General features: G+C 33.7%; 2 protein-coding genes across 2 annotated transcripts; one reads left to right on the forward strand and one right to left on the reverse strand.

Moving 5' to 3' along the window:
* Positions 1-1917: 1917 nt before the first annotated feature.
* On the forward strand, positions 1918-7858 carry LOC145599287 (annexin-like protein RJ4). The gene is made up of 4 exons (XM_081655684.1): positions 1918-2668; positions 6854-7072; positions 7180-7269; positions 7361-7858. Exons 1-4 carry the CDS (start codon positions 2186-2188, stop codon positions 7583-7585), a joined length of 1017 nt encoding a protein of 338 aa, XP_081511810.1. The 5' UTR covers positions 1918-2185; the 3' UTR covers positions 7586-7858.
* A 571-nt stretch (positions 7859-8429) lies between these two features.
* On the reverse strand, positions 8430-11699 carry LOC145596817 (uncharacterized). The gene is made up of 4 exons (XM_081653012.1): positions 11204-11699; positions 10919-11098; positions 9141-9586; positions 8430-9056 (listed from the first exon to the last, which is right to left on the reverse strand). The coding sequence occupies exons 1-4, from the start codon at positions 11697-11699 to the stop codon at positions 8430-8432; spliced, it is 1749 nt and encodes a 582-aa protein (XP_081509138.1).
* Positions 11700-15850: the final 4151 nt, after the last annotated feature.

Below are 15850 nucleotides of genomic sequence, written 5' to 3' on the forward strand. Positions count from 1 at the left end.
ACTATGAAAACTCTAGATCTAGAGTTTTCATGGTCGAATTTGGCCTAATGAAACCAAATTTGAGATGAATTTTGAAGTCAAATCGGGGTTTGAGGTACTTTTTCTTGTTTATAAGGTATTTGTTCGAATTTAATTTGATTTTTTTTTGTCGAATTCTGTTTGGGTTTATGTTCGAATTTCATGTTTAAGCATGATTTTTTATGTTTGATTTTTGTTCACTTTAGATTTGATTGTCGTTATTTATTTTTGTTAATTTTGTACTGGGTTTGATTTTTTGTTATATTTTTTCTGATCTTTTTGTTTTTTTTTTATTTTTGTTAATTTCGTTTTTCTTGTTTCTGTTTTTATTTTTTATTTTTGTTTTTCTATTTTTTTTGGTTATATATTTTTTTTAGATTTGATTTTTTGTTAATTTTTTATCTGGTTTCTTTTTGTTTTCTATTAATGGTTTAATATTCATTTGATATATTGTTTGATTTTGTGCGTTTTTGTTTTTGTTTTTGATCTTTGTTCAATGTGGGTTTTGTTGTTTTGTTTTGGATTTTTGTTGTCAGATTTTGTGGGTTAGTTTAGTGTGGTGGTGGGGGGTTAAGGTTGTTAAGGGTGAGATGCCGGCGGTGGCGGCGGTGGTAAAAGTTTCTGGTGGGGTGTATAGCAGTGGGATGGGCTGGGTAGGGTAGTACATTCTGTTTTTTTTTATTTTTTTAATAATTTTTGCGACCGCCAAGACAGTCGCAATCTGATTTTTTTTGCGACCGACTATAAAACAGTCGCTATAAATAAAAATTGCGACCGTTTATCAACCGGTCGTTGAAATTAGGAAAACGGTCGCTAAAAAATCTGCGACCGTCAACCGGTCGCAATTTTCAATTTTTGCGACCATCAAAATTACGACCGTCTTGTTGCGACCGTTGACGGTCGCAAATACTGTTAGCGACCGTTTTCCCTATATTTTGCGACCGTTTGAGACGGTCGCAAAAACCTTCATTTTTAGTAGTGTATAAAGTCCTACAATTAAATTTTTTTTTGATTCTTTATTAGTATTTCTTCTTTAAACTTACCGAGTAAAAATTATCTTTACTTAGGGCTTGTTCTCATTGACTGAACTCAGCTGAACTGAACTAAACTGAACTGAAATGAATATTTTATAAGAGAAGGAAATTAGGAGCTGAATTGAACTGAACTGAATTGAACTGAACTATATTTCAACGTATGAGAACAGACCCTTAGCTGAAATTAGTTTTACTAAATTGAACTTATAATTTCTATTTTTAGTTCACTGTAATTATTTTTACCGAATATTATGTTTTAAGGCGAAGGGCCTTACTAACCACGTTTGCCAAAATATGTACATGATTCGCGAATAACAATTGATCAATTTTCTTAAATAGGATGATCAAGTTTAGTCAAAGTTAATACTCTATATGTGGATAGTAGCTAGAGGTGTCAAAATCATACCCGATCTAAAAATTATGCGATTTCAATTTTGAATCGTGTGGGCACAATAATATTTAGTAGGACTCAAGTTTAAAAATAAACCCAACTCAACCTGGCCTCAATGAACTTGATCAGAACACCTGATTTTTTTTAGTGTTTAGTAAGCCACATGAGCCACAATAACGGATGATGAGAATTGATCTCAGGATACTCTTGAATTAGAAAAGAAGCTCAAACCACATGAGCCATCCCTCATCACTCTCATTTGGATACCTGAATTGACACTTGTAATAACAGTGTCCAAATCAATTAAATTCTTGCAAATATTCATGAACGTTTGGAGTAAGGAATTGAGTAAAAGGCATGTGAGGGTCAACAAGTCAAACTGAAAAGCAGAAGAGAGACAATCAATTAAGAAATTGAAAATGTAGAAAGTCTAATAAGAAATCTTTCTACAAAGCGTTCATTACACAATACACACTCATCATAGTCATAGTCTACTAGGAAAGTCACAAAACTTTCACTAGAAGCCAATTCTAGTCCACCTGTATTTTTAAGGCCAACTCTAATTTTTCATATTATAACCCATCATTCTTTTCCCCCCTTCTATAATGGATCCTACTCACTTTTAAAAGCCATATTCTTTCCTTGCACCCCAAGTACATTTATAAATACTCACATATATAAATGCAAATTATATAGCCAAATAAACAACCCTTAGAAAAACTTAACATATTAGTTTAAAGAAATGGCTTACCCAAACTACTCAAAGAATCAAAGTTCATGCTATGAGAGTGATTGTAAGGCGATATACGAGTCATGGGGGAGGCTAAGCACCATGGTACAAACACTCGCGACACGATCAACACAAGCCGAGAGGAGGGAAATAAGGGAGACTTATAAAGCAATGTATAATGAAGATTTATTGAGTCATTTGCAGAGGGTTAAGATTATGTTGAGTGGTAAATCAAGTAATAATGAGGAGACTAAATTCTCGGTCGCAACATGTGAGGCCTTGTTGTTATGGATGGTTGATCCATGGGAAAGAGATGCTTGTTTTGCTAAGAATGCACTTGAAGAAAATGAGACTGATTTTAAGGGTTTGGTTGAAATATTTGTTGGTAGGAAATCAAGTCATATTCTTATGATTAATCAGGCTTATCAAAATAGGTTTAAGAGGCAACTTGATCATGATATTGTCAGCTTAGAGCCTCCTCATCCTTGCCAAAAGGTATGTATGATACTATGCTTACTTTACAATGTATTTTGTTTTTTTTTTGGCTGATTATACTTTAAATGATTATGAAATTGAGTATTATTATATTGTTTGATTTTTTCTTCTGTTATACACTCTTTAGAAGGTGTGCTTTGTTTGGTATTATAGTTGTCATTTATAAGGCATAATAAAAAAATTATTCCCTTCCATATTTTTGACATTAATTTTCTAATCTTGTATTAATAAAAACTATAAAAGTTACGTCGTGTATTTAGAAAAATATGGAGTATATATTTAAACAAAACTGACAAAATCCCAGTTTTTAATTTATATTATTAATGGAACATTACGGCCAAAACTTCAATTCTTGAAAAGAACACGAATCCCCAAAAAACAAAAAAGTTTAAAGACAGGAGTATACTGTACATCTTATACAACCTTTTGTGAGTTGGCTCGTGTTTGCATATGTGGAAAAGAGGGATCAGAAGAGATTGCACAAAAAATTGTCCGAACTTGAATGTATGGGTATTGCTTAATGTTTCTTTGTTTGCACCAAAAAAGTGTTAGGTAGTTTCATGTATCTTTTGACTGTTGATTTCTTTTACTATTGAAGTGTGGCTGCTAATTTATCACACGGAGTATTATGTTTGGGTGACTTTTTTATTTTTTGAGAGAACTTTTTATGTTATTAAGAGGTGGCTTGTTACGTATCTTACTCTTAAAGTTGAGAAAACCGCCTTAGGGCCTGTTCTCATTGACTGAGCTCAGCTGAACTGAACTGAACTGAATATTTTATAAGAGAAGGAAATTACCTGTTCTCTTTCGTTGAAATTCAGTTCTGTTCAGTTCAGTTCAGTTCAGCTCAGCTCTTATGTCTAATGATATTGCTAATGATATAAAGCCAAATTTCATTCTTTTAAGCTCTTATTACAACGACGACAACAACAAATAATAATAATAATAATAATTATTATTATTATTATTATCAATAAATAATAATAATAATAATCATGAATAAATAATAATAATAACAATAATACTAATAATAATAATCAATAATTAATTATAATAATAATTAATAATAATAATAATAATAATAATATACACATAGGTATAGTAATATATAATCAAAGAGCATTAATCCGTAGTTAAAAATCACTAATTAATAAGTTCAGTTCAGTTCAATTCAGTTCAGTTGATTTCAGTTAATCGGAACAGGCCCTTAGTATGCATGGATCCCTTCATCATAAGTGCCAAGCAGTAAAAAGAATATTTTCAAAAGATCCTTACAAAAACCATTCCAAAAAAAGAAGTAGCTAGTAAATATGCAAATAATGATAGGACGAACAATTTCAACAAAGAAGTAAACAAAACAATGACTGGCATGCAAACAATAGTACTCCCTCCGTGTTTTTTTAAGTGATACATTTTTCATTTCCGGCCGTGTTTTTTTAAGTGATACATTTCCTTTTTTGGCAAAACAATATATTAAAATATTATATCTCTCTCCTCTCATGGTCCCCACCCAAACCCACTACTACTTTTTTATTATATATTTCCTCTCACATTTATTACTTTTCAATAGACTATTAACCCCACTATCTTTCTTTAACAATTTTTTAATACTCCACTACCCCACTTATCTCTTATTTTATTTAAGTCAATTAAATTGTCTAAAACTATGTGCCGGTCAATATGTATCACTTAAAAAAACACGGAGGGTGTATTGTCCGTCTGTCAAATTAGAGAGAAATAGAATATAATGGCTTTTGTATTATTGTTTGTTTATTATTCATCAATAGGTTGAGTATTTATACAAAACCTAAGAACATAAGATAGGAAACAATCTTCCTAAAAGATATACTTAAATAATATATTAACATATAATAAACCTAAATATATTATTCTCCTAATAAGATCAATACGGAAAATATATCACACATATATTTTCCGATATTATCTCTAACACCCTCCCGCAATCGTAACGGCAATAACACGAACGTTGCGATTGGAAATTCTTCAAATTGTTGAAGCCGAGATGCACACTCTTGTGATGTCGCCTTCAATTTTTTTTTTCACTGATGAGAACGTTCATCTTTTCGAACTCATGTGTCATCAATCAAATAGGAACGTCATTCTTTTCGAACCTGCAAATATAATAATTTTGGTTTTTCCAGAGCAAAACCGAGCTCCAATCAAATATTGGTTTTTCAGAGTAAACCACACTCAAATTTCTTATTGGTCTTTCAGAGTAAACCACACTCAAATTTCTTATTGGTTTTTCGGAGTAAACCACACTCAAATCTCTTATTGGTTTTTCTGAGTAAAACCAAACTCATATCCAAAAGAGCAAAATCATGCTCGAATAAACTCACAAAAAAGAAAAAAAAAATTGCACAGCGGAATTTTTGGGTAAAATTTATGAATCCCGCCGGTGAGTTTGATTTTTTAACCCACCGGCAGGGGGAGAATTTTTGTGAAGTATCCCAAGATCTAACCTGCTCTTGATACCATGTTAAATACGGGTCTGGGCCGCACCCATTACGGGAGAGTGTAAGTCCACCACTTTACAAGACCAAGGAGGTTCCACCTCAAAACCATATGGCAATGAGGGGAGTAGCCCCTTAGCCTTATATTGTGGTGGTAACTCTTGAATTCTTTCAATGTGGGATTTCATAACCACTACACTCCCCCTTTAGTGTTTAGTGTGGGACAAGAAGAATGCTCACATGTGGGTTGTTCATGGGCTCAACACTCCCCCTCACATGTGAGCTGTCCATAGTGTTTTTGGCCCAGTATACTTTAGCAAGGCCCCAATCGTGGGCCTGGCTCTGATACCATGTCAAATTAGAGAGAAATAGAATATAATGGCTTTTGTATTATTGCTTGTTTATTATTCATCAATAGGTTGAGTATTTATACAAAACCTAAGAACATAAGATAGGAAACAATCTTCCTAAAAGATATACTTAAATAATATCTTAACATATAATAAACCTAAATATATTATTCTCCTAATAAGATCAATACGGAAAATATATCACACATATATTTTCCGATATTATCTCTAACACCGTGAATTGATATGGATGGAATTTGGAGTCGAAAGGACATCAACAAATTGTGACCTATCCTTTCGAATCACTTGTTGTATGGTCTAGTAAATCAACCACTAGGATGAAAATTTAGCATTATGCCAAACCCGTAGGAAAGCCCCTAAAGACCTTAGTTATATTGGACGGCAAAAAATGACAATCAAACTACATATCCCAAAGTTGATCTTCGACTATTCTGGATTCGAGTTATGTTACTTCTAATAATTCAAACTAATACGAAATCAATGGCGTAACCAGAAACTTTTCATCAGGGAAGCCAATATAAAATACAGAGTACTACGTATGTTTATTTTAATTTCTCATTAGATAATGGTCAGCACATAAGATTTTAACCCCCTTAAAATTTATGATAAATATGTGTGAAATTTTTGCATAAATTTCTAAAAAAAAAAAAATAAATAAAATAACTGAAAAATTACAAAATGGAGCCTTTCTTTAAGCCCAATACGCCCCACTAACAAATTTTGTGAATGAAAGAATTTTTTTTTAAAAAGACAGAAGCAAGAGTCGAACACTCAATTACACTACAACTACACTACAGTCATGGATTCACACATGATCTATGCTTAACCAAGTGAGCTAACCACCACTAATTAATTTTTATAGGAAATCAAGGGGGTGGCCATGGCCTACCCTAGCCCCCCTTGATTCCGCCCCCGTGCGAAGTACTCCTGTTTTTATTTTAATTGTCACATGTTGACTTTTTGCACTATTCATATAACTCATTTTGATCAATGTTTTTGATATATATATATATATATATATATATATATATATATATATATATATATATATATATATATATATATATATATATATATATGGGTACTTAGAGTCATCTTAATATATAGTTTCTGAACTTTTATAATATATACTTATTAATAATTAATGATATAACTGGTCAAAATTTTCCATTGACATGTTTGTTTAATCAAACTTAGGCACTTAGGCACTTAAATCAAAACAAAGGGAGTAGTAATTTCAAGTGTCAAGTGCATGTAAAATTTTGTACAATAGTAAGTTGTAACAGACTAATTGTATACAAAAAATTTAATGGAATGTTTTTTTATTGGTTTATTTATAGATTTTGGTAGCATTGGCAACATCCCATAAAGCTCACAATGTTGATGTTAGCCAAGACATAGCAAAATGTGATGCAATGAGGCTCTACCAAACAGGGGAAGCAAGTTCTGGATGCATTAATGAAGCTGTAGTTCTTGAAATCCTAAGTAAAAGAAGTATCCCTCAGCTTAAACTCACCTTTTCGTCGTATAAACGCATCTTCGGCCACAGTTACACTAAGGTGGTACAACCTCTTGATCATTCTTGGCTTCAACCATCAACTTTCCGTTACATATATAAGCATGAATTTGAAGATCCTAACATACCGGCCTTTACATTGTAATGCAGCAACTCAAGAAGGTTAATTCGACACAATTCGAGGACTCATTGAGAAATTTAGTGGATTGCATTCAAGACCCTCCCAAATACTATGCCAAGGTATATAAGTTTCAATGAAAATAACAAGTGTCATGTTTTGTTTTCAAATAGCAAGTTATGATTGTTTTAATTTGTGGTATGGTGCTTGTAGATGTTGCAAAGTTGCATGATGAGAGGCGAGGAAACGAACAAGGGATTCTTGACGCGGTTGATGGTGAGCCGAGCTGAGATTGATATGGGTGATATCCAAAAGGTATTCAGGAAGAAATATGGGGTGGAACTTAGAGATGCAATATGTCAAGCCATTCCTGCAGGGGATTACAGAGAGTTTATGTTAGCATTGGCTAACAATGCAAATTCTGGTAGCTTAATCTAGTTGAGTTTTAATGATATACAAAGTGTATGTAATTGTGTTAAAAATTAATCATCATTGTTAGGACTAGAAGAGTAGAAGACTATATTATTATTGAGTTATATCTTGCTAAAGTGTAACCCTTGATGTAAGGATATTAGATTGTGATTACAACTGTCGTAGCTCTTAAATCATTTAGAGCCAAGAGGTTTTTCCCCTTCCCGCGTGTTTGCTAGTGTTGATATACGGTCGCAGTCTAAATTTAGTTGTTACATTTATTCTTGTAAGGTAAAATTGACGCTACCAGTTGTCCTAAAGATAGACATTTTTCTTTAAAAAAGTACCGACTGTCGATTAATTCATAGCGGTCCGCCTTTGGAGGTCCTTCAAATAGTTCCTAACTATAGACATTCTTCTTTAAAATTGCTACGTGCTGATATATAGTGGTCCATTTTACGAATTTTATTGTTTTAAGGTGAGGTCAATAGAGCCTAAATGCAGGGAGGGTGGGTGTTTAGAGTAGATGAGGAGTATTATTTTAACTGCAAGTAACAAAAATAGACCTCATCCTTGAATTGGGAGCACTTCCCAACTGACCTCACCCTTTGTTGAAATAATAGATGCTGTTAGAGGACCAACTCAACCACTATCAGATGCAATAATAGAAATAAAATAAAAAAAAAATATTCTTAATTACTTTCTCCGTTCCTACATGTTTATTATGCTTTCTTCATTAAGGATTAGAGGTATTAATATTTGAAACAATAATAATATAGTTGGAAATAAGAATTTCAAGAATCATTGTCCAAATTTTGTTTAACAATGTTCCATAGTTAATTAGTGTGACTGCTTTGCTTTCCCCTTTGCTCTAATTATTCGGAAGATGAACCTCACAAAAGAGCTGATGCTGAGGCTTGAAAATGAAAGCATTTCCTATTGTTGAACGATAAACCTCTAATAAGAGAGGAAATTCTTGTACCGTGAATAGGACAATGGGTATACAGGCTAAAGCAGCGGTGCCAATCCACAACAAACCATGCTTAAAAATGATGTTAAAAGTCGCAGTGAAGGCAATCATCATAGTTGCTATAGAAATGAAAAGCAAGGTAAGGCCTATGATTAGCTTGCGAGGCAAAGACTGCAGGAAATCTTCTTCTGCATATCTTGAGGTCAGGATCGACAAGAACATTAGTATTGAAGCAGTTGATGACACCAACGATAGGGAGTCTGATACTGCAAACACCCAAAGCCACCCACCATGACTCAGAGGGTCGTCGTCAGGTGCTCCATTATCACTACCAGGCACTTTTAATGCAGCTCCAAAAACTACAGCTGCGATTAAAGTTGCAACAACACTGCAAGAACTAGCTGTCTTTCTCATCCACTCTTCTCCTTCTTTCCTCAATTTCTTGTGCTCTTCTGTAAATAAAGCACGCGGTGTTTTCTCTGCAGCGTTTTCATCTTCTGCAAGTTGAGGTACAAGGTTTTTAACTACCTGATAAGTTTACAGAAACAGCATGAATTTTTAGCTTTTCTGAATTCTGATGTTCACTGTACTCATGAGAACTTACTCACTTACCTTAAACCACAACATTTCGCGCTGCATTTGAAGAGCAGCCCCAGATACAGCGTTATTAAGTCTATCTGAAGGCGGTAACACAGCTGCCAAGTGAAGCATGTTATTATGAGTATCAGTTTCCACATATATTGCCAGCAAATCCTTAATGGCCCCTATATCATATATCAGCCTAAATATCTTCTCTCGGCGATATTTAACAGCAATATGAAATATACTTAGTCTTCTGTCATTCATTTTCCATATTAGATCTGGATAGGAACAAAGTAGCGTTGTCACAAACTCGACATTTCCCACTTCTACTGCTTCAAATAGTACCTGCCATGGGTGTTCCATCAGTTCTGTTATGTTACCGAGCCTTTGCTGTAGTACTAGATCCCAAACACGCTCCAATAGTTGAAAAGCTTTATGCTGTTGAATAGTTTCCTCATTGCCTCCGAAAATGTTATCTAGATATCAGAATTAAAACCAGACTATATAAATTCAATGCTCCATAGGCCAACAATGTTATGCAGTAGCAAATTTTTATTACTACAAAGTATTTTGTAATGTGGTTTGATATGATAGTCAAAGTAACAATTAAAATTTTAAGGTGGTTGTAACTAATTAATAACTCAATTTTGTAAAGTGTCATTATATTTCAACACATTTTATGTCAAACTAGCCTGAAAGGCACTAGAGTAAACTTCTAAATCCTCTGTAAATTGTCAATTGAATTTGGCATATAATTTTCTATTAGACTTGTTACTGGTGTAAATTCTCATCAACTTTCAATTCACAGAAAGCCAATAATTCAAAGTTCTATAAACTTATCATCAAAGGGTATAGAAAAAACTGACATTTAGGCCCTGCCTGGATTGACGGAAATGGGCCGGAATAATTTAAGGCTTAATAATTACTGACCATGGTACACTGCCTGGAATAGGGGGAAACAATTTGGGCTGAACATTTTACCCCCAAAATGAGGGTAATACATTACCCAGGCCCCCCCTAGGGGAACAATTCAGGGGTTAAAATTTATAACCCAAACTTCATCCCTTTCACATTGTACTGATTGTAGCCGCTCACTCATTTTCTCTCCACTATTATTCTCTCTCTTTGAAATTCCTTTGTATTTTTTTTTTTTTTAAAAAAAGTCATATTTCCTCTGTATTTTTTACGGGAATTTCCTCTGTATTTGGTTAATGATTGTTCTTATCATCAACTTCGAATTTTTTATTTTTTTTATTTTTGAAGAATAATCGAATTCGAAGTTTGACACATTCGTGAATTGTTATTTGATACTTGATCTGTTTCAAATGAATAATTTAGTTTCAAATTTATAAGATTATTTGGTTTCTGCCTTTTTTACTTTATATTTGGATTATTAGATGGGCTTTTCTTGTTTTTGTTTTGTTTTTTTTTTTTTTTTCCCATTTTTTTTGAAATTTGATGATTAATTTTAATATACTTCTTAACATTTTGATGTGATGTGTGAAGTTGATCCGTAAAATCCAGTGATATATGTCCTGAATTTCAATACTACTATTAATTTGATATCAAAGTGTATTTAAATTTTATTAATTTTTTTTAAAAAGCATGTTTGTTTTCAAAAAAAAAAAAAAAAAAAAAAAAAAAAAAAAAAAAAAAAAAAAAAGCATGTTCATATGAATCTTATTTCAAGTGTCTGAAAGAATCATCCGTTTCCCATTATTTGTTTCACTTAAACCAAACCTTGTCTGATTTTACTTCCTTGAAATCTTCTCCCTTAATTAGTCCTCTAGTATCAATTTCCCCAATACAATTTACCCTTGTAATGAGTACCCCTAATACAGGCAAGGCCTTAATGTAGAATTTTCTGAGTTGAGTTCTATATGACTTCAGACGCTTTGTAGCCAGAGCATGTAGTGGTGTCTCATTGCTGTTCTCATCCCGAGCAATTGCCAATTCCGGATGATTACTTAGCATCTCAAGAGCAATATCTGCATTTGATCATTTAACATAGTTTAAATCAATTATAAATCCAAGATATGCTCAAATATATACACACTACGACTGCAGGCCTGTAAGACGAGTGGATGACATACCATATAAATCAGTATTGATTGTACTTATAAAAAGAAAAACCCGTTCTTCATGTGAGAGATACATCAAGGTGAGTGGTAAGAGGTATACAACCATATCCCGATGGCCTAGCAAAGCGGCCATATGAAGGGGTGTCAAACGTTGATTTCCGCGGATTAGTGGCAGCTCATTGTCATGATGAATCATCATCTTTGCAATTGCAACATTACCAGAGGCAGCAGCTAGGCAAAGTGCTGTGTTTCCAATATTGTTTGTCAGAGCTAATAGGTGAATGTTGTCGGCTCGTACAATTAATGTCAATAACCGTGACACAAATTCTGTGCGCCTTGCAACAGCGGCGACGTGCAGAGCAGTATCACCCCTATTTGTGATCCTTGCAGCAATACATTCTGGATGCAGGAACAGGATTTGTTGAGCATCTTCCCAGTCTCCCCTTAGTGCAGCTTTATATAGCGGTATACCGTAGTTCAAGTGTTCTGACCATCTCCTGTCTTTCATGTCAGTATTGAAACAAATACAGTAAAACATATCAATATATGTCAATGCCGTTAACCATTTGCGAAATTCAACTGCATATTAAGTATAAAGTATTTCTTTTGTTCTTAGATATTGTAACATGATATGCAGTGTTTTTCACACATTATTCTAACAAATCTCTTTAACATGGAACTTCAAACATGTAATTGTAATATGCCAATGTAATATTTTAAATGATTTTTTTTTTTTGTCACAAACCCTATATTTAAACAAAGATTTTGTCAGAAACTATATATCTAAACTTTTTTTTTTTTTTTTTTTTTTTTGTAAAAAGTTGTTTATTAATAAAAGTTAAAATGTTGTAAAATAACAAGTCTGGTCAAATATTAACCATTGACCTAATTTCCCGATGTTGACCCACCTCAAACCACCCCAAAAGCACCGCAAGAGTTGACTTTTAAGGTGGTTTTCGAGGTGATTGGGGGATACTTCAAGTCGGTTGGGGTAGTTTTGGGATACGAGATGGTGGTTTAGGGGTGTTTTGAGGTGGCTCATCGTTAGAAAATTTGGTCAACTGTGATAATACAGCTAGAGGTAGTGTATTACATAGGTATTTTATTTACTGTGTTTTTATTAGGGCCATGTTTGGTGAAAAGTTAATAGCTGAACTTGATTGTGTTAGCTGATTTGGACTAGCGGATTGTATTAACTGATTTGACTAATTTATTTTATTAGTTGATTATATAAAAGTGTTTGGTAAATAATTGATTGCTGAAAGCTGACTAATTAAAAATGACCAAAAAGCTAATTGTGGGAAAAGGTAGTTCATATAGGATTTTAAATTAAATAGAGTATAAGTGTTATTTCACCATAAAAATTTAAAAAGTTGATTGAAAAAACTCCTAAAAGAGCTTTTTGAAAATAAGCTTATTAAGTGGAATAAGATCTTTGAATAAGTTTTCCACCAAACACCTTATGTTAGCTTATTTAATAGTCAATAAGCTAATGTTAGCAGCTATTTACCAAACACCAAAAAATAAATAAATAAATAAAATTCTAGCGAATGAAGTAAAATGTGCTTGAGAGCTCACCAGCTAACAAATTAAAGGGTTCTTGATATCGAGGAGTAGCCCAAATCTCGTCTTCTGCCATGTCTACTCTCGCACAAAGTGACTCCAACAAGGTTTTCAGCTCACCACTTACCAGACCTTAATTTTGGCCTCAAATATACACGAAATAGTACAAATGGACTACATAGTTGGAATGCTGTTTATATAACAGCATTTTAGTGATCAAATTAGGGATTTTTTGCCTTTTAATCGTATCCATTGGTCATCTACTTTGGTAGTAGAGAGTAGTGTTAGAACGTGCATTTTATTTACGAGTTAAAGTCTTAATGTTAAGCGTTTGATAGCAATTAAAAATTGTCCAATTGCTTCTAATTTTGGCTACACAAGACCTTATTATAACCCTTATCAAAGTCATTCTAATTATGTAACCATTACTATGCCACCACCCCAAAAGAAAGAAGATAAAAGAAAAGTTGCCCCATAATTAGTATGCTATTTGGTTATTACAACTTGCAACATAATACTCGGGCTTCCAATTATCGCTTTCTCATCAGCCCGCAAACTCGATTAGGTTGACACGTGAGAGGTTTTAAAACAATAGAGTAGTTCATCTTACTTATTTAAAAAAACAATTTTCATTATCGAGAAATTGCTAGCTCACTTGGTAAGTAACTTGTCTTAGAGCCGAGAGGTCTAGGTTCTAATTCTCTACCAAGTGAGAATTACTAAAAAGTAAGGATTCTCTTACCTTACCTCCCAACTTTCAAGTATATGACTCGTAAACTTTGAACTAAACCATGAGAATTGATATTTGGTTAGGTTAATAAATAAAAAGTTAATCATTTTCTCTTCTTGATGAATCGCTGTTTGTGGATCATGTGCTCCCTCTCTGTCTGAGGCAGTGAGGCCAGCCCACGGTGATCTAGATTACGTAGAACAAGTGGTTTTTTTTTTTTTTTTTCCCATCGATTTTGGTAAAACAATACACAAACCATGTTAGGTATAAAAAGACTAGTAAGCGAAGCAAAAGGCCACGAATCTAGATTAGAGTTATCTATAATAAATCAATACAAGTAATCACCAACTAGGGGTGTCAATCGGGTTTGCGGTTTGGTTTATTGATTTTCGGCTTATAACAGGTCGCTTTTTAACGGGTTGGAATTATTATCGGGTTAGTTCGGTTAGGTTTTAAATTATTTCGGGTCAATTCAGTTTGGTTTATTTTTATTACAATTTCTTTTCGGGTCGGATTTTAATCGGATCGGGTTATAATTGATTCGGGTCATAATCAATTCGGGTTAAATTCAGTCGGTTTAAAAACGGGGTTTGTCAGTTTAAAGCGGGTTTCAGGTCAAAACATATTGGGTCCTAATCGGGTGGGGTTGTAATCGATTCAGGTCATAATCAGTTTGAGTTGAACTCAGTCGGTTTGACAATTGATTTTGCCAGTTTCAAAAGGGTTTCGTTAACGTATATCTTCTAGTATATCCTCAACATTCTTTAATTAGTTATTCCAGAAGATCATACAGAGTATTAATTAGTTGTTTAGCTTTATGTTCCTTTTTTGAATAATAACTTATTACGGGTTATAAACGGTTTGATCCTAACTAGTTACATGTTGTAAATGATTTGGGTTTATCGAGTTTTTGTCGGGTTTAAACAGTTTCACTTTACAATGGGTCGGGTTGCTATTGGGTTCAGAAGTACTTGGTTCGGGTTGTATCGGTTCGGCTTGATAACGGGTACGGTTCATTAAAGGTTCTCAAACATTCGGGTCGGTTCAGTTTCAGGCTTAAAAAAATCGAGTCGGATCGGTTTACGGTTTTAAAATAACAGGTTCTAAGCGTTCAGTTCCTTTTCGAAACGGTTCGAATTCACTAGTTCGGGTTGGTTATTGACAGCTCTACCAACATTATCTCTGAAGTACACATGTCGCGTACACAATAAATTTTTTTTTCGACAAAAATCCTTTTTTTCTAAAAAAAAATAAGATAGTTGATAATAATAATAATAATAATAATAATAATAATAATAATAATAATAATAATAATAATAATAATAATAATAATAATAATAATAATAATTAAAAAAAAAAAGAGAGAATATGCAGCCTAAACAACCTAAAAAATTGAACAGTAATAACAACTTCAATAAATAAAGTTGTTAATCTATAAAATGTATATTCCCTTGAATCTTTAATCGGCATCAAGATGCAAATAGGGTAGATCTAGTCTTCTCAGCTCGTCATAACCATGCAGTTGAGGAAATCATACCCAAAGCTCAAAGTGAACTTGTAGGCAAGGTAAATGGCCCTTAGCTAATTACTCGCCGGGATTTGGAGCAACTCACAGCCAAATCAACAAAAACCTTGAGCAGAGCTTGAGAGCACTTGTCGACCAGGGCGAAGAGCAAGGTAGGTTTGCGAACGCTCCAGAGCATAGCCCTCAACCTCACTGGTTTCATCCCCAGCGAGCACCCTCTCAACCTCAGTAGAAAGAATCTCGGCGTCACTACCACATCGATCTCTGATAGCACGACAAGAGTCAAGCTAGTCGAGCCGGAAGAGAGATGCAAGAGAAATAATCTATGAGCGAAGGTTAAGAGAAGGAACGATGGATGCTCGAGAAATACTCAATTATATTCAAGGTGGGAAAATTCTAAAGATGAAGATGATCATCCACCCCAAAGTGGTTGCTTTGGAGTTCACTCTCAGCGTGGCTCAACCAGGTATCGTGATACACTAGCTAACTTAGCATTAAAGGAGGGGAAATTCCCTGTTTCTCACGGTGAGAAACGAAATTTGTTTCTCATGGGGGCATTTTTGTGAATAAATCAACAACTTTTTCAATATTGTGGGCTCCACAGTTGAATAAAGTTGAAAAAGTTGTTGATTTATTCACAAAAATGCCCCCATGAGAAACGAATTTGTTAAAGGCCCTTAAAGGAGAACGCAAAAAACATTAATATGGAGGTTGCTCCAATTTATCTTCTTGTTAAACAAAATTTGTTAATCAAGTGGAAAAATCATTAGAATGGAAAATTTGCAAGGAAGGTCCTTTTAAATGGTTGGCCTTGTGAGAAAGGCCCTTTTATAAAAAAGGT

This window comes from Chenopodium album, chromosome 20 (genome assembly GCF_948465745.1).
Source record: "Chenopodium album chromosome 20, dcCheAlbu1.1, whole genome shotgun sequence".
NCBI lineage: Eukaryota > Viridiplantae > Streptophyta > Magnoliopsida > Caryophyllales > Amaranthaceae > Chenopodium > Chenopodium album.

Bases quoted from the DNA above. Each gene is read 5' to 3' on its own strand.
- LOC145599287 (XM_081655684.1), top strand. From the start codon at position 2,186: ATGGCTTACCCAAACTACTCAAAGAATCAAAGTTCATGCTATGAGAGT. The intron at 7,073-7,179 runs GTGGTACAACCT...ATTGTAATGCAG, and splicing joins TCGGCCACAGTTACACTAAG to CAACTCAAGAAGGTTAATTC. The intron at 7,270-7,360 runs GTATATAAGTTT...TGGTGCTTGTAG, and splicing joins CTCCCAAATACTATGCCAAG to ATGTTGCAAAGTTGCATGAT.
- LOC145596817 (XM_081653012.1), bottom strand. From the start codon at position 11,699: ATGAAAGACAGGAGATGGTCAGAACACTTGAACTACGGTATACCGCTA. The intron at 11,099-11,203 runs GTATGTCATCCA...GATCAAATGCAG, and splicing joins AATCAATACTGATTTATATG to ATATTGCTCTTGAGATGCTA. The intron at 9,587-10,918 runs GTATTGGGGAAA...TCTGATATCTAG, and splicing joins ACTCATTACAAGGGTAAATT to ATAACATTTTCGGAGGCAAT.